Source organism: Phytophthora cinnamomi (assembly GCF_018691715.1).
Source record: "Phytophthora cinnamomi strain GKB4 chromosome Unknown Contig39, whole genome shotgun sequence".
NCBI classification, from domain to species: domain Eukaryota; phylum Oomycota; class Peronosporomycetes; order Peronosporales; family Peronosporaceae; genus Phytophthora; species Phytophthora cinnamomi.
In genome coordinates, this window is record NW_027150972.1 from 615327 (window position 1) to 634014 (window position 18688).

An 18688-nucleotide genomic window follows, 5' to 3' on the forward strand; every position below is an offset into this window, starting at 1 on the left:
GTCACTTGTATCATCGCCGTCACCAGTTCAGAAGAAAATAATCGCTATCACGCCGTTGAACACCATGGCTGATCCTCACTGAAACTTACTGAGGTGGATGACAATTGTATTGATGTGGCGTTCGATCAATGGGCGAGCTGCGAGAGTGAACCGAACAACTTTCCGCAGTGGTCCAATTTGCTTGGATGTAGTCGCAAATGGTCACAACGTCGAAGTTACTCGAGCCAGGATGGTAAGACAGACGTTGATTGTTGTTTTTCATTCTAGAGCGCCTAGAATTAAACGCGAAGTATCCTGGTGGGCGACACTTGTTGCTCCATTTCCACCACATTCTGTGTCCAATCGATATACAACTCGTAGCCATGCGCCTCGCTAATACAGCCCGCCCAGTGATCGTACACAGTGTCGACTGACATGTCGTCGACTGATGTTAATGTAGCGAAGCACCCGCCTTCGAGACGCCAGTGTACGTCATGTGGCGAGTCTTCTGCCTCGCGCCTTCGCGAATTGGCGGCTGAATCTGTGATCAACATCGAGTACGTGTCCATGCGCTTGCCGTCAGGAATGGTTTACCGCGCGCACCTCATCACAGCTAGACACCGAAGGTGCACGTCGCCAGGAATGTTGCAGACCGTCACCTGGATGTCCGTGTCGAATGTCTGCACCACTTGGCAGTGGAGTTTTACCCATGATCAGCGGGTACCCCGCTGATCACGCTCCCAACTTCTCGGCGAAACCACAACAGGCCAAAGGTCCGTGTCCGACGTCAGCAATATGTTGTTCACATTCGTCGACCATCCACCTATATATCTTCCCCACGCTAGCAACGCACGGATGGCCCTCCATTGCCGTGGCGCCATTCTTTCGCACAGCATCGTCGTACTCACGCATTGAGAACGGGTAGAAGCGGAAGGACGGCTCGTTGTTTCGAGTACACGCGCCAACCCGTCTCCTCATCCAATGTCGTCGAGGGTGGCTACTCGTGAACAATGAATTAACTAGATATTTTTTATACTCGCGCTGGACGTCCCTGAGGTACGCGTGACGCCGCTCCTGTTCTTGGCACAGCGCCAAGTTATGTCTCGCCAGGTACGAGCACGCGCTGTTGAGTTGCCGAATGACGTCCTCAATTGGACTCTGCTTTGCCACCTCCGATGGCTCAACCGCCGCGTCCAGCGCAGCGACTCTAGTCTCCTCTAGTCGCTGTCGTTCGTGGACCATATCCGCTACACTCGCTTTCTTTTGCGACTGTAGTGCACCATCCGCAGACGTTGGCGTTCTCGTCAATCCTGTTCGAGCTGAACGACTGACCTGTTCTGTGTCTTGAAAATCAAGGTCGAAATTGTCCGCAGCAAGTTGTTGGCGAGTGTGATGTCAGCGAGGCCATGGTGATCGATAGAGTGACTGGGCGTGACGTGACCGAAGTGAGGTGAAACGAAATCTAGCGAGAGATTCGCCTCGATTTTTAGGTATAAGTTATGCAGAGCTTGCGACTCGAGCCTCGTACACGCGTTTGAATGAAGGGCTGGAAGGACGGTGAGGACACGATGAACAAGGATGCAGTGCAAGTACTGCAGCTGGTGAGAGCCGATAGCCACAGGCGTACTCGTTCCGACAGATAAGCGCGTGCATACCATCAAGCTTGGAGTGTCTGCTCTGCCTCGCTCGGCGCATAGCAGCTCGATGCTAGCGGATGAGCATCCGCCGACTTTGGTATTCTTCCTCCGATAGTATAGGGTAGAATTTATGGATGGTGGCGCGGATGTTGCTGTACATGGAGAGGTGGTCACGTACTTTGAGCTTCTCATGGGCCGGATACGATATCACGGAGTGCTTTAACGGCGTTCTCCCTTTCCCACTAGGTATGCGAGGCCGCCCAACAGAGGGCTTTCTGCTAGCCACCATCGAGGGGGGTTGCCCTTGAGCGTAATTGGTGCGTGAGGAGAGACTGCATGCAACAACAAGTGGTCGTGTAAAAATGTCTTCGCTTATGCCATAACAAGCAGTATGGGATAAAGGGAAGTCGGTACTGTTTATCAGTTTAAATCGCTTGAGGTTCGCACTAAACTTTGAGTAGGTTGGACGAAGTTATACTTTGCGCCCATTGACACGCAAACTGAGCCCACTGGATGGAGAGCTGTTCCGCATGCAGCTCATTATGGCATGTGGCCCACCGACTGAAAGCAACATCAACGGTAGATTCGTCCACCTCCGTCAACGTGATACAGACACCACCTTCCCGGGCCCATTCAACGTTGCTGTGAGACTTCTCGACCCCATGGCATCGATAATTTGCGGCTGAATCAGCTGCAATGGCTCCAAAACGTACGGCATGTTTCCCTTCTTCGTCGACGTAAGACTGGCGCTGGTCAAGATGGAGATAGCGAACATGTACTGGACTTGGAACGTTCGTAACCATCACGAAGACGCCCGTATCGAACTCCTGTAGCACTTGTGTGGAGACATGGTGGCGCTGGTCGTTGGTCCAGCCTCTTGGTGTAGCTAGTAATGGCCGACCGTGAATGTCTGACGTAGATACTCTCTCACTTGCTTCAGCTACAGAGCAGCTTAGACGGGTCGTATATTTCCGGTGAACGATAAGGGCGTCGTCGAGCGCACTTTGAACTAGAGGAGCTTGATAAACTGTCCACCCGAATAGAGTACCAGTTACGTTCACGTAAGCCGAATTGACTGCCACAATGGCCTCCCAGTTCATGATGATCGCATCCACTTCATCTCGCGTAAGAGGCTCGAAGTAAAAAGACGGCTCATCGCCCGGGAAGAACACGCGCCGGGGCTCATCCAGTCGCGAATGAGAAACCCACCGAGTGCTGCTGCTAGCTTCGTGGATTGCGCGAGGGCTCGACTGGCGCTCCGAATCGTCGCTGCGGCTGTGCAGGGCCTGCGATGCTCGAGCCAAAAAGTGTTCATATTTCTGGAGCTTGCGGCGAAGCTCGAGATTGTCACTGCTGAGAAGTTCGCTCTCGAAAACGAGGCGACGGACCAATTCACCTGTTGAGTTCTCGCCGGATACGGGGTGATCGTTCTTGTTCACCAACCCACTTGTATTGGAGAGTGCCTTCAATCGATCCTTCATCAGTTTTTCGAGGTAGTCTCGCTCACTGCGAAGCTGCTTCACACTCGCCTTATTCCTGCCAAACGTAGCCTTAGTGTAACTGGCACGCTTCTTGAGGCTCCGTTCAGCTTGTACTTGATATGTCCATTGCTCGATTGTCGAGGAGGACCTACTGGCTAGCAAAGGCACCGCAGAATCGGGTTGACTTGCTTTGACGTTATGTTCCGACTGAGTTTTTGGGACTGAGGCGATCACGTCGGTACACACGTGGGCCAATTGAGCTAAAAGGACCTGGCAAACTGGAGCGCCAAAAGCAGCTGGGCTAGCAGTACCACAAGACAACTGAATACTATAGTATGTTTAGATTGGTGTGGGACTTCGCCATACATTGTAAGAACACGTGTACTGCTGTACCTATGCTTGCATTGAGTGGTGCGCTGGGGTTTACGCATGCATGCTTGTCGACTCGTGGTTACATGTATTCACGCCATCGCTGTTGACAAATTTCACGCGATCACTGTCAACCAAGAATTACCACACGAGCTTGTGTTAAAGTCGAGCATCTTCGACGTGCTGATGCTTTGCAGGAAAACTTGGGACTCGCTGATTGCAGAGCTGTCCCATACAATGTAGACCACGCATTTAGTGGCATCAGTCCCCACTCCGTCTATTGGCCGCTACTTAAGTACTACACAAGCACCTCTGGACATCCTTCCTCCTCCCAGATCTCTTCGTTCGGCACCTTCACGCGGCCCTCCGCTGTTGTATTCTCTCTACTATTCCTGTCTCATCCAAAACCTTAACAGCTTGTTTACAGATTGAAGGTAGCTGTTATGTAATCAGGAAGCTCATGCTTGCGATGCATCAAAGCCACCGCTGGCCCCTCAAGTGAACCCTGTTCACGAGAAGCAGCCACTTTATATGGACCAGCAAATGCAAATAACTCCCAGAAAAGACGAAGAAGATCAACAACAACAAAAATGCCACCCACAGTAAACCAATCCTTCCCCAACGAACCACATTAAAACCAAGATCGAAAGCAACCCTTTCACTATTGTGCATGGGCAATCGTTGTACCTATCGACCACCAGCCGACGCATCTTCGCACGTTACCATACAAGTCGCCAGCTTGTTTGGCGAGGTCCGTACCTTTCATGCAGACAGATCGCACTCCTGCGATCTGGCACCCAATGGCTGCTGGAATTACCTCATTACGGTATATGGAACGCCTGGGGTAGTCACGACAACGACAACAAATGCTGTAATTGGATCGGGTAGTGGCGCCGTTTTGCCTTTTGAAAAGCTACGGTGAGGTCTATTCGCCCAGACCCGTCGCCCTTTCGTCTGTTCGCCTTTTCGATCCCAGCAGGTAATATAACTTGTAATGCTTTACGTAACTAGATCGCTGTCGCTTCAACCGGGAGTGGCCTTCATTTGAGCTGTGACCGCGATGGTTTGAATTGGGTAGGAGTATTATACGCAAGTGGCGCTATGGTGCGTGACCCCCGGGTTATTGCCTCGATTGGTAAGATGAAATCACTTGTGCGTGACGGTCATGATGAGCTGCGGCTGAGGAAGTGGGCAGGAAAGCGATGCTTGTGACAGAGCCCCGTCAACATTCCGATTCGTTGCATGTACGCTCCTGTCCCCGAAGGAGTTCATTATTCAAGCAACCGTCCTGGCAATCACGATTGTCGCGGTGGTGCCCAAGAAAGAATCGAAAAATCCACACCGTGAGTGGAAACTGGCGGACGAAGTCGTCGAGGACAGGAAGAAGTACAAGCAACGCGTGCATCGGGAAGAGATGGTGCAATATCGATAGCAAAAGAAAATTCTGTTGCAAGATGCTGATGCAGGTTAGACAATAGTTTACGCCGAGAGTGATCGCCTCGTCCAGGAGAGTGCGCAAAACATCCTCGGTGGGACGGGATGGCGCATGAACTTCGCCAATGGAGAGTCATCGTTCCGCTACTACCCGTTCTCGAAGACCAAGTGCGATACAATTGTGTATACGTGTGAGAGTTGGATGACGAAGGGGAATTGATAGGCTACGGGGGATTTACGGAAGTGGGGACACACTTAGGCTGGAGCGTCGAGAGGGCTTCGTTAGTTTTCCATGACAATTTGAAGTGGATGGAGATGCGCGTAAAGTTTGCTAAGAGGACCCGGTATGTTGCCGGAGCGGCGGGTGCCACGATGAGCATGCTGGAACCAGGAGTCGTGGTCTGTGCTGACACTCCAGAGCTCTATGCACGAGTACGCAGAGCTACCTGCACGTCGCTAAAGCTCCAGGAAATGAATGACGACACTGCCATTATCGTCTCAAACTCTCCCTCGCAATCCAGTGGACGCCATTTACGGCACCTGACTTGGTAACCACCGAAGCACAGCAAATGAAGCTGCGAGACGCACTTTAACCTTTGCGATGGTCGTCCCCGACTCGAAGCCCAATAAGCGAAGTCGTGAGGCTGAGGGTTCGCGAGACAAGGTGCTCTGGATATGCGAGGGAGCATCATACATGACGCTCAAACAAATTGATGATTCGACACTGGAAGCCACGTACAACAATTGCAGTGGTTGTAAGAACGAGCTTGACGCGCACCACCTGCTAGTGGAGTGAGGTTACGAGGGATTACGCTGGGAACAGCTTGTTACATCGTCAAAACTGCTTGCGATGTGATGGAAATCTCTTGTAGGACTATATATCAATCAGTGCGCTGGAGCTTTTTTTATCACTTGTAGTTCATATAAAGCTAAAGACCAAATAGGTCAAACGCACATGATTTTGGTGAGTAGTGGGGTGGGTATTTGGCAAATACAACAAAGATACACAGAGTGATATCGACGCGAGAGGCAGCCATCATAGTTTTTGCTTTCGAAATGTGGCTGTAGGCTTTTAAGTAATGTTGATAATGATCCAGCTCGCAAAGTGGTGATGCTTTATGGTCATCCACTGTTAAGACCGTAAATCATAAATTCCATTTTCTTCAAAAAGGGCTGGCTTATAACGTCATGCTGGTTGGCCTCAGAGTCGACAACGACTATTGAGTACGTGATCGAACGCCTCCCATTTGAATCTAACTTGAAAGAATCGCGTGTGCACTTGTCCAGGAATATTGCAAACCATGACGTAGTTAACTCCTGCATCTCTTGCATATGGATTAGATCTCGCTGTAGACGCATTCATGACCTCAGTACTGGTAAATTTAGGTGTGCTCATCATCCCCTCAGACGTAAAACGCACGCGTCATCGAGCTAGCAGCATACGCGCGTCGTGAGCCTTGCGTGAGCAAAGCACGAGTTGTCTTCTCGGTGTAGTAGCGACGCGTGGCGCACAGTCTAGCCGAACAAAGTTCCTTGGATTAAAGAGGACGGCAAATTAACAGCCAGCATTATGTCGCAGACTGTCAAGCTGGAGTCGAACTCTGTCCGGAAGAACGGGTGGAAGTAGAATGACGGCTTATGGCGAGGAAAATACACGCACCACCCTGGCTCGTTACGAAGAGCATGCGCAACCCATTGCGGGGTTTTACTCGCGTCTCGAACACTCAACGCGCTGCAATCTGGGAAGGGAATGGGGAGAATGAGGTCGAGATCTCCACCCAGAATCGATACAAAGCGCTCGAACTGCCGAAGTTTCTGTTGCAACTTGAGAATCTGCGCCCTGAAGCAGTCGCTCTCGAGCGCGAGTTGGCAGGCTGCGCCGATTATTTCGTCGTGAAAGGATCATAATGGCTTGCCACTTCTCACTACGATTTCCATACTTGGCCTCCAATCGACCGCGGTCTTGCCGTAATTTAGCCAGTTCCTGGTTCTTGCGCGCTCGGAATCGGACCAGCGTCTGTATTCGTATCTGTCGTGCTACCTCATGCAGTTCCTCCTTGGATCAGTTGACCGTCGTCGCTGCAGTCCAACTTTGCAGCACAACGAGTTCCTCGATATTCACCATGACCGTGGCCATAGCTAAGCGCACCCCACTCGAATTGATGCGGTCTTCTTGACGCGAATCAGTTCCAACTTTCTGTACGGTTGATGTCTGTGATCACGGCGGGAATGACAACACCCGGCTAGTCCACCCAAGCCAGTTTGGCGATCACATAACCATATTGTGGTAACTGGGTCTCTGTTGGTGCTATGGCACAGCAACTGGATCGCGCAGTCAGCGTATAAAAAACTGGAAGCTCAGTAGTTTTAGAAGTCAATGCTGCATGTTCAACTGAATTCACGGGATTGGTTACCCTGCATTATAAGATTATACAATATTGCACCGAAAACAATGCGCACAACAGTGCTTCTCGTGAGAAAATTACAGCGAGTGAGTGGACCTCGTCCTCCCCTACAATTTTTTTCTGAGCCCTCGGGTCCTATCGCAACTACATGGTATTACGACGTTCAATCGCTCGTGTTGCTCCATGACTGGGCTGCGGAGACGACGGAGGAGTGGAGGGTCCAAGTATAGCGTGAGTGGTGCCACCAGAAACGAATCAACAACTCGCTGCGGTTGCGCGAGCGCAAGAAGCAAGAGTTGACGCAGCTGTGTAGTGAGCAAGAAGCCTTGGAGGCTGAAGTCAGAGGCGACTGCGTGCTCTGAATGACATAATGGCGAAGAGCACCATGAGTGGTGAATTTGACGCGGCCGCACTGAACCGCGCGGTACGCAACTTACCCTCGAGAACGACGTACTTCGGACCGATAACCTTCAGCTACAACCAATAGTTCAGCAATTGGAGCACTTCGTTTCTCTGGCATGCGAGGCGGTGGAGATCATCGTACTGCTCTCGGCAGTTAAGACTGGTCCACAGAGCGTCCACGAAGCGAGCAAGGTGTTGCGCTTGACGAAAAATACTGAAGGTCGCACTTCCGGCTGGCGTGTCTGCTTTCCCAACCACACGCCTTCGTTCTACTCCCACCCCTTCACAAAGCGCTGAGTTCGACGATGTGGTCAAGTGCGGTCTGAAATTTTGTGATAAAGGAGCATCATTAGTGCCATGGCTTTGGCTGGAGAGTTAGTCGTTGGCTCCACCAAAGAACATAGTGGATAGCGCGTCGGCGTTCACGGATGTTCGACTTACAAGTTGGATGCAGTGCTCGCTTGTTGCTGCGGACACGATGGTAGCAAATTCAGATATCTACACCTGGCCTCTTGCCATTACTCCTCCGAACTGGAGGGACAACCAACGTCACGCTGTTAGCATTCAAATGCTGAAGGACATTGATACAGATTCTCACGTGATAGGGTGCAACATACCAGGTCAAACGCTCATCCGGCAGATCCAATTTGTTCAACGAATTCCGACGACTGAGGCGAACAGCAAGCGGTCTGTCACTTGTATCATCGCCGTCACCAGTTCAGAAGAAAATAATCGCTATCACGCCGTTGAACACCATGGCTGATCCTCACTGAAACTTACTGAGGTGGATGACAATTGTATTGATGTGGCGTTCGATCAATGGGCGAGCTGCGAGAGTGAACCGAACAACTTTCCGCAGTGGTCCAATTTGCTTGGATGTAGTCGCAAATGGTCACAACGTCGAAGTTACTCGAGCCAGGATGGTAAGACAGACGTTGATTGTTGTTTTTCATTCTAGAGCGCCTAGAATTAAACGCGAAGTATCCTGGTGGGCGACACTTGTTGCTCCATTTCCACCACATTCTGTGTCCAATCGATATACAACTCGTAGCCATGCGCCTCGCTAATACAGCCCGCCCAGTGATCGTACACAGTGTCGACTGACATGTCGTCGACTGATGTTAATGTAGCGAAGCACCCGCCTTCGAGACGCCAGTGTACGTCATGTGGCGAGTCTTCTGCCTCGCGCCTTCGCGAATTGGCGGCTGAATCTGTGATCAACATCGAGTACGTGTCCATGCGCTTGCCGTCAGGAATGGTTTACCGCGCGCACCTCATCACAGCTAGACACCGAAGGTGCACGTCGCCAGGAATGTTGCAGACCGTCACCTGGATGTCCGTGTCGAATGTCTGCACCACTTGGCAGTGGGTTTTACCCATGATCAGCGGGTACCCCGCTGATCACGCTCCCAACTTCTCGGCGAAACCACAACAGGCCAAAGGTCCGTGTCCGACGTCAGCAATATGTTGTTCACATTCGTCGACCATCCACCTATATATCTTCCCCACGCTAGCAACGCACGGATGGCCCTCCATTGCCGTGGCGCCATTCTTTCGCACAGCATCGTCGTACTCACGCATTGAGAACGGGTAGAAGCGGAAGGACGGCTCGTTGTTTCGGAAGTACACGCGCCAACCCGTCTCCTCATCCAATGTCGTCGAGGGTGGCTACTCGTGAACAATGAATTAACTAGATATTTTTTATACTCGCGCTGGACGTCCCTGAGGTACGCGTGACGCCGCTCCTGTTCTTGGCACAGCGCCAAGTTATGTCTCGCCAGGTACGAGCACGCGCTGTTGAGTTGCCGAATGACGTCCTCAATTGGACTCTGCTTTGCCACCTCCGATGGCTCAACCGCCGCGTCCAGCGCAGCGACTCTAGTCTCCTCTAGTCGCTGTCGTTCGTGGACCATATCCGCTACACTCGCTTTCTTTTTGCGACTGTAGTGCACCATCCGCAGACGTTGGCGTTCTCGTCAATCCTGTTCGAGCTGAACGACTGACCTGTTCTGTGTCTTGAAAATCAAGGTCGAAATTGTCCGCAGCAAGTTGTTGGCGAGTGTGATGTCAGCGAGGCCATGGTGATCGATAGAGTGACTGGGCGTGACGTGACCGAAGTGAGGTGAAACGAAATCTAGCGAGAGATTCGCCTCGATTTTTAGGTATAAGTTATGCAGAGCTTGCGACTCGAGCCTCGTACACGCGTTTGAATGAAGGGCTGGAAGGACGGTGAGGACACGATGAACAAGGATGCAGTGCAAGTACTGCAGCTGGTGAGAGCCGATAGCCACAGGCGTACTCGTTCCGACAGATAAGCGCGTGCATACCATCAAGCTTGGAGTGTCTGCTCTGCCTCGCTCGGCGCACAGCAGCTCGATGCTAGCGGATGAGCGTCCGGCGACTTTGGTATTCTTCCTCCGATAGTATAGGGTAGAATTTATGGATGGTGGCGCGGATGTTGCTGTACATGGAGAGGTGGTCACGTACTTTGAGCTTCTCATGGGCCGGATACGATATCACGGAGTGCTTTAACGGCGTTCTCCCTTTCCCACTAGGTATGCGAGGCCGCCCAACAGAGGGCTTTCTGCTAGCCACCATCGAGGGGGGTTGCCCTTGAGCGTAATTGGTGCGTGAGGAGAGACTGCATGCAACAACAAGTGGTCGTGTAAAAATGTCTTCGCTTATGCCATAACAAGCAGTATGGGATAAAGGGAAGTCGGTACTGTTTATCAGTTTAAATCGCTTGAGGTTCGCACTAAACTTTGAGTAGGTTGGACGAAGTTATACTTTGCGCCCATTGACACGCAAACTGAGCCCACTGGATGGAGAGCTGTTCCGCATGCAGCTCATTATGGCATGTGGCCCACCGACTGAAAGCAACATCAACGGTAGATTCGTCCACCTCCGTCAACGTGATACAGACACCACCTTCCCGGGCCCATTCAACGTTGCTGTGAGACTTCTCGACCCCATGGCATCGATAATTTGCGGCTGAATCAGCTGCAATGGCTCCAAAACGTACGGCATGTTTCCCTTCTTCGTCGACGTAAGACTGGCGCTGGTCAAGATGGAGATAGCGAACATGTACTGGACTTGGAACGTTCGTAACCATCACGAAGACGCCCGTATCGAACTCCTGTAGCACTTGTGTGGAGACATGGTGGCGCTGGTCGTTGGTCCAGCCTCTTGGTGTAGCTAGTAATGGCCGACCGTGAATGTCTGACGTAGATACTCTCTCACTTGCTTCAGCTACAGAGCAGCTTAGACGGGTCGTATATTTCCGGTGAACGATAAGGGCGTCGTCGAGCGCACTTTGAACTAGAGGAGCTTGATAAACTGTCCACCCGAATAGAGTACCAGTTACGTTCACGTAAGCCGAATTGACTGCCACAATGGCCTCCCAGTTCATGATGATCGCATCCACTTCATCTCGCGTAAGAGGCTCGAAGTAAAAAGACGGCTCATCGCCCGGGAAGAACACGCGCCGGGGCTCATCCAGTCGCGAATGAGAAACCCACCGAGTGCTGCTGCTAGCTTCGTGGATTGCGCGAGGGCTCGACTGGCGCTCCGAATCGTCGCTGCGGCTGTGCAGGGCCTGCGATGCTCGAGCCAAAAAGTGTTCATATTTCTGGAGCTTGCGGCGAAGCTCGAGATTGTCACTGCTGAGAAGTTCGCTCTCGAAAACGAGGCGACGGACCAATTCACCTGTTGAGTTCTCGCCGGATACGGGGTGATCGTTCTTGTTCACCAACCCACTTGTATTGGAGAGTGCCTTCAATCGATCCTTCATCAGTTTTTCGAGGTAGTCTCGCTCACTGCGAAGCTGCTTCACACTCGCCTTATTCCTGCCAAACGTAGCCTTAGCGTAACTGGCACGCTTCTTGAGGCTCCGTTCAGCTTGTACTTGATATGTCCATTGCTCGATTGTCGAGGAGGACCTACTGGCTAGCAAAGGCATCGCAGAATCGGGTTGACTTGCTTTGACGTTATGTTCCGACTGAGTTTTTGGGACTGAGGCGATCACGTCGGTACACACGTGGGCCAATTGAGCTAAAAGGACCTGGCAAACTGGAGCGCCAAAAGCAGCTGGGCTAGCAGTACCACAAGACAACTGAATACTATAGTATGTTTAGATTGGTGTGGGACTTCGCCATACATTGTAAGAACATGTGTACCTGTGTACCTATGCTTGCATTGAGTGATGCAGTGGGGTTTACGCATGCATGCTTGTCGACTCGTGGTTACATGTATTCACGCCATCGCTGTTGACAAATTTCACGCGATCACTGTCAACCAAGAATTACCACACGAGCTTGTGTTAAAGTCGAGCATCTTCGACGTGCTGATGCTTTGCAGGAAAACTTGGGACTCGCTGATTGCAGAGCTGTCCCATACAATGTAGACCACGCATTTAGTGGCATCAGTCCCCACTCCGTCTATTGGCCGCTACTTAAGTACTACACAAGCACCTCTGGACATCCTTCCTCCTCCCAGATCTCTTCGTTCGGCACCTTCACGCGGCCCTCCGCTGTTGTATTCTCTCTACTATTCCTGTCCCATCCAAAACCTTAACAGCTTGTTTACAGATTGAAGGTAGCTGTTATGTAATCAGGAAGCTCATGCTTGCGATGCATCAAAGCCACCGCTGGCTCCTCAAGTGAACCAGAAGCAGCCACCAGCAAATGCATATGTTGTATCCTAAGAAGTAGATCACGCGAAATCTGATTGGACAAACTCGCTTCTCCGTGGTCATATGAGCGTGTTCACAGATCCCGACGTTATGCGGCGGCGCTTACGTCTGATCACCGAAAAGTCGAGAAGGCGCGTGTATTCTAGTCGTTGTGGTGACTAGCTGAGGCGTTCCATTTAACTCCAGCAGCCGTAGGGTGTTGTGTTAGTTAGACGCAGGAGTGCGATCTTCTGTACCTGCATGGAAAGCTACAGCCCTTGCCAAACCAGCTGGTGACCTGTAGGGTAACGTGCGAAGATGCGGTTCGGCGATTGCCCACGCCCAATAGTACCGTACTTCCCTATCGGGATTGTTGTCCATCCAGTGTTCTGCATTCGCCGCGAGAAACCTTCTGATTGACGTCTGTTATCGAGTCTTTGGCTACATGAATTCGGGCATCGGCCTAGTTAACTGAAGCACCTTTGGCAAGGGCTTCGACCCCATGCTGCTGGCCTCTACAACACGCCGGACGCGCTGCAGCCGCTGAACACAAAGGCGAAGTCGCGTTTCGTGGCGTGATTAACTCAACTATCACGAGAATTGCTGTCTGCAGCGACCTGTTCTTCAGATTCGTATAATTGGCGTTGCTATCACCGCGGTTGCGGTCGAAATTAGTTGTTGTTGTTGGCACTTATTGGTACTAGGTAATATCTAACGACTGCTTGTTGTTGGTACTTCATGGTGTTGAAGACGTGCTGTGCCTTCGGCTGTCATTCTGCCCATGTTGTCGTATGCGTTAATACCGCGCACATGATGGTTGTTCTGCTATTGAATTTAGCAACACAAGTGACATGGTGTCATGTAATTTTGCTATATAATTTGTCTCCTGAAAACTCAATGGCAAGAAAATATCGCTTCTGGTACAGCAAGCGCGCATGTGACTAGCCGCTACGTCCTAGCAATTCACACATTCGAAACCACAGTGACAGCAAACACCTACATGTATCTAACGTGGGATTCAAATGATTGTATGTAATCGGTGTCGCAGGAAACTGATGTAAAATGCAACTGCAGGAGATTATTTCAGAAAGCACAATAGATTTGAATCTTGCTACAAATACCACCTCAGCAGGTTAGTGTCCGGAATAAGTACGATCCTATGAAAAAAACAGTTGGCTACTTGTGGCTCCAAAATTTTAGGGGTTCTGGTCATCGTATCCACGAAACGATCACTGCTGTGCTTCAATATCAACTGTAAGTATTGTGCCTTTCACACAATTTGGCCAAGTCGATGTCTTAAACCGGGTGTCAGTTATCAGTCCCACTATGCAAAACAGTAAATTGTAAAAACATCAAAAAGCATAATTCGGGGACCCGAGTGGTGGGCGCGGGGGGGAGGCGCAGTTCGAAGGTTGAAACAAACGACATATAGACTGAAAAGGAATAGGCCGTTGATACAGCCCATGTTTTCAAAAGGGGTTAGGGAATGATGTATACTGAAATCAAGTAAGAAATTCGAAACATGGTGAAACATCACCAAACATGTTTAGCTTGTGAGACGGGTATCATCGTCTGCAAATCCGCTACAAATCCTATGTGTCAAAGTGAACTACTGCTGCCAAACTCAGATCTATCGGTCATTAAAGCCTGCATAAGACCGACCCAACGTCGAGCAGGAAATCATAGCACCAACCAGGACCATTGGGCTGACTCTGCGGGCTGTTCATGGCTCTCAAATGCCAGGGGGTCGATTTAGCTTGAGCGCTCCTACTAGATTTGAGTGTCGTTTCACCCCCTCCGACTGAAAACATGGGCTGTATATCTTCCGAACGGAATAAATTATTTGGTATTAAAATATTGCAAAACGGCAGCGGATAGAGCGCATAACTGTTTTCTTCTGGCAATGCCGATGTTGGAGGCTTGGACCGCTGAGCAAGGGTAGGAGTAACGGGAGATAAAGTCGAGAAAGCCGAACGAGAGACGACGCGAGAAACCAGCAGGTATGTTTCCTGGGGCTTATTGATGATTCCGACCGACGACTTCCATTCGACGACAACCATAGATTCCAGTGTCCCCCCTTGCACTTTATAAATGGTAGAAGCGACCGCAGAAATGATAGGGAGCTGTTACAACTGAACAGATAGCTGACACGAGGTTGAAAAGGATTTTTTCCCGAATGCCACCAATTGCTTACTGACCTGGTCGGTGACGTAGCTAAAGCCGCCATTCTGATTGGCTGGGATTGTCCTCAGACCCGGCTGTGCACCGTGCGACAAGCTCTGAGCCGGAATTCAGCTGTGTTCCGCGGAACGAAATGCGAAGAAGCCTAGGATGGGCCCTTTAGGCTTGGGAGACCGCGTTGAGACGAGAAACCCTGAGCACGGATCTCCGTCCAAGCCGCCCCCGTCCTTAAGCGGGTTGACACAAAGAGGGACGTCAAAAACGCCTGCACGAACGCATCGTGTATGGTGTCCCGCCTCGCCTAGGTTTTGAACGCACACAGATTTCGTGCACCCGGAGCCCAGAGATTCCCGTGAAGACAAGTGCACAGTGCCCAGACCGCTGGCCACCCGAGACAAGCCCAGACAAGCGTCACGCTACCGAGTGGAGTCATCCTACCTTTGACCGCAGAGCCTCAGGCGAGGCAAAGCCCCTGAGTGCAGGCTATCCCTGAACGCAGATTTCGGATACACTTGGGTTGAAGGATGACTGACTATGAAGCTCAGTATCAAGTATGCGCGGACTCGTGAAACCTTGCCCACAGTGGTGTACGAAGCCCCCGAGAAGCCAGTCACAGACAATGATACGTACTTTGAAGCTGTGCAAAATCCAGCCCGGAAGTGTCGACGTCAACAGCTGGCCAGTATAATCAAGCCAAGACGGATATAATGAAGTCAAGGCAAAAACGGCTGGTATATTCAAGTCAAGACGAGCTACCCCAAGTATAACCAAATCAAGCTTTTCGCCAGACGCACGACGATGAACATAGAAGAACACCAAAGAAAGATACCTTTACATACCCCTAGCGATAGTCTAGCGGAAAACAAACCGAGAGTTCGTTTTACCCCCTACTGCGCAAGTGGAAGCAAGTGCCAGCCAGGAATCGGGTCCACTGATCACCAAGGACAAGGTCAGCGCGGAGCTCCCCACATACTCAAGTCCAATTACGTGGGGAGCTGGTGCTCCGGCGCTGAAGTGATCCGCGTATTCCATATCCCAGTTGGGCCCACTGCGTGTAGGTAAGAGTGGTTACCCATTTTATGCTCACAAGGTTATCTCGGGTGGCTAGTTAGCAGTCACCCCCGGGAATAGTTGATCGACTGCGTACAAGGAACGAAGTGCATTTGATTTGTGTGTATATCTCTCTTCGGAGCGTGGTGCGCGTGAAGGAAGAAGCGTTTTAGGCTGACCAGTGCCTTGAACGTTGATAGTTGACTGGCGTACGACCCACCGCCCGAGGGTCTAAGAATAAGTGGCGGCTATTTTTGTGTGTATAACTCTGTATTTGTATTGGTTATCTGGAAGGGTGTATATCTGGGGTTCTAACTTGTGGTAGCAACCCTGGTTCCTCCACTGCTTCGACCTACCGACCATTTGGATAGTGCGTTCAAGTCAGTGAACGTTACGCCTGACTGGTCAAGGCCTCCAAACCATCGAACAAGTCACCCGGTGACCTATCCAGGCTCCCCGAAGATACACGACACCGACTGGGAACTCACAAGGTGACACGCCACCCTCGTCCGCGGCCCCCCGTAACCTGCGTTTAAGGCTTAAGGGTGTTCAAGGGTTTACCTTCCTGAGAAGAGCATTTACCCACTTCTCCGGGCTGGCCACCGTACACCTGGGCGATTCAGGTTTCACCGGCCACACCACAGCTGGTGCGCGTGCCCGGATTTGGGGTCCTCGGATTTCACCGAGTTGTTTTATATTTGTAGGAATTGATTAGTTGGGCTTCGTTTACTTACCGATTTCTTTGGCGGGTGGACGAAACAAGAATGAAGGAGGGCGTGGTGACGGAGGTCGTGGTGAGGCGACGCGTCAGTCGCGCCGCGCGCAAGGACTGCCGGCCGCGGAGTACAAGGACCTGGATGTTATCAACCGGGAAGCGCGTGCAAGGCGGAAGGCAGAGCGGGATGCGAAGGCGGCCGAAGCGATGGCCAAGTCGACTGAACCTGCTGCTCAAGACGACCAAGCGTCGACGAAGGTGGCCGGTGAAGGAGACTTGCGTTCGGAGTCCAAGGCTGAACGCGTCCCGGAGCAGAATCAGGTGACTGAGTCTGCGCAGGCGTCTGAGAGAGGCGCCGATGTGGGTGAGCCCCGGCTGAGGATCGAGTTTCGGACTCTCCGCAGCCGGAACAAGAAGTGGAGACGGCTGAAGACACGCCGGTCAAGATCGAGGTCATCGAGGTCGAAGACTCGGGTGCTGAAGTGCGTTCACCGCGTGGAGGGGCGGATGCACTTTTCACGCCCGCCGCGGAGTTCAACCCCCAGCTCCGTCTTCGCCGCAGAGTCAAGTCCCCGGACCCGAAGTGTTGCCGCGAGGTGCCACTCCACTTCCGACAGCTCGAAGCTCGGACGTGGTTCCAAGTACGAGCGCAAGTGGTGACAAGACTCAGCTTGACGAGACAGCGGTGAAGAACTTTGTGGCGCGCCAGGTGTACCGCTGGGAGCAGATGTGTTCTGGACGCGTCGTTCCGTCTTCAGTGGAGTATGCTTGGCCGACGCCGAGGCCCGACTTTTCATCCTGGATGGAGGCTGCGATGACAACCTCGGACTACTTACGACGCCGAGCAACTCTGGAGAATCGCGATGCCGCTTGGATTGCCGAGCTGCGTCCTGAGCGCAGAGTGCTGAGCGTCGCCCAAGATCTGACCGCTGTCGCCATCCCTCCAAGCATAATGTCTTCGAGAGAATGCGCAGCCGTGTTGGAGACTCTCCTCTTCGAAGCTGGTTTTGAGTTCATCAACGCTGTTCCAGAATGGTTCATGACGCACGCGTCCAAGATCAACGCTGTGCATGTGCGAACAGTTGTCGAGGAAGTCCAGCAACTACTGACCGTCGAGCTTATCGAGTGGAAACAACTCGCAGCTGGCGTGCCATTCAAGGTTGTCCAAGACTTGAGTGCGGGACCCGTGTTCAAGCAAGAAGAAAGCAAAGACAACGGTGCTCAAGCTGCAAAGGGTGATCTATTGATGGAGGACTATGCGCTCGAGCTGCTTGGACAAGCGTTCGTGTCGCAGTGCAGGATGGCCGGGATCTTGGAGCTCCGCAGCCCGCGAGGGCCGCCGGAAAACGAGCCTGGCCCCAAGCGCCCGCATCACCGACCTGCTCGTCCGCTCAGCATCTCAACTCCGTCGGATCATTCCTGGATTGCCTCGTCGGACGCTTGTCTCAACGCGCAAGCCATGAGTGTTCAAGTTTCAATCTTGAATGCGTCGTCCAGCGGTGTTTCCGACTCCGTCCCAAGCGTGATCGGTCCGTCGGGAACTTCGAACTTCTCCGCGTACAGCTCCTCGCACCAGGCGCAGACGTCAAGGGACAGCTCGTCGGCGCTTTCGCTGATGTCGCTTGGACACAGTGCTTCGGCGCACATGGGCTCGGTGCCTGGCCACTTGGTCATGAGCGTTCAAGCTGGCGGGGCCCTGGTCGCGACTCCCGATGCAGGGATGTCTGTGACCAGGACGTTCATCCCCGCTAGCCGCCGAGCCCTGCCGAATCAAGAAGACGTGGACATGGCCGCGGTCGAGAGCACTGATGCTCGGAGCAGTCGGACGGCGTCCAAGTGTCGGGTGTCCAAGTCGAGAAGCGAGATGAAGCCTGAGAGGTTGGAGCCTGCGCACAGCAAGTCAGGCTTGACTTCGGACGGCTGCCAGCGCTCGTCCGTGAGCTCGCGTCGTGAGTACTCGTCCAGGAACAGGTTCAGCCGGACCGGCGTGTCTCTGCGATCAGGATCGCGGTCTTCGTCAGCATCGTCCGGGGCTGCGCAAGTGGCCTTGAATGTCATGCGCAAGCTTCAAGAGCAGCAAGCCGCGTTCCGAGCTCGTCTGAACCAGGCTCAGCTGGACATGCGACTCGAGGTTCAACGCGAACTCCAGAGTGCGAACGAGCAAGTCCGCGCGATGAAGGAGCAGATGGCCTCTGCCCAATAGCAGAAGGCTCTAGCCGAGCACATTTTGGCGACGAAACATCGGAAGCTTTTCGAAGTGGAGCAGCGTGTCCGCGAAGCCGAGTCGCGACTTGCGTGCAAGCCTCACAGCGGCCCGGTGGAGACTGAAGACGTGGAGGCAAGAATCGGAGAAGCTGTCCAGCGCG

At 52.3% G+C, this 18688-nt stretch overlaps 1 protein-coding gene across 1 annotated transcript; it reads left to right on the plus strand.

Annotated features, from left to right (window-relative positions):
• Nucleotides 1-17781: 17781 nt before the first annotated feature.
• Nucleotides 17782-18525, plus strand: IUM83_10625 (reverse transcriptase; the record flags this gene model as incomplete). The annotated part of the gene is made up of 1 exon (XM_067935138.1): nt 17782-18525. The coding sequence occupies one exon, from the start codon at nt 17782-17784 to the stop codon at nt 18523-18525; it is 744 nt and encodes a 247-aa protein (XP_067791535.1).
• Nucleotides 18526-18688: the final 163 nt, after the last annotated feature.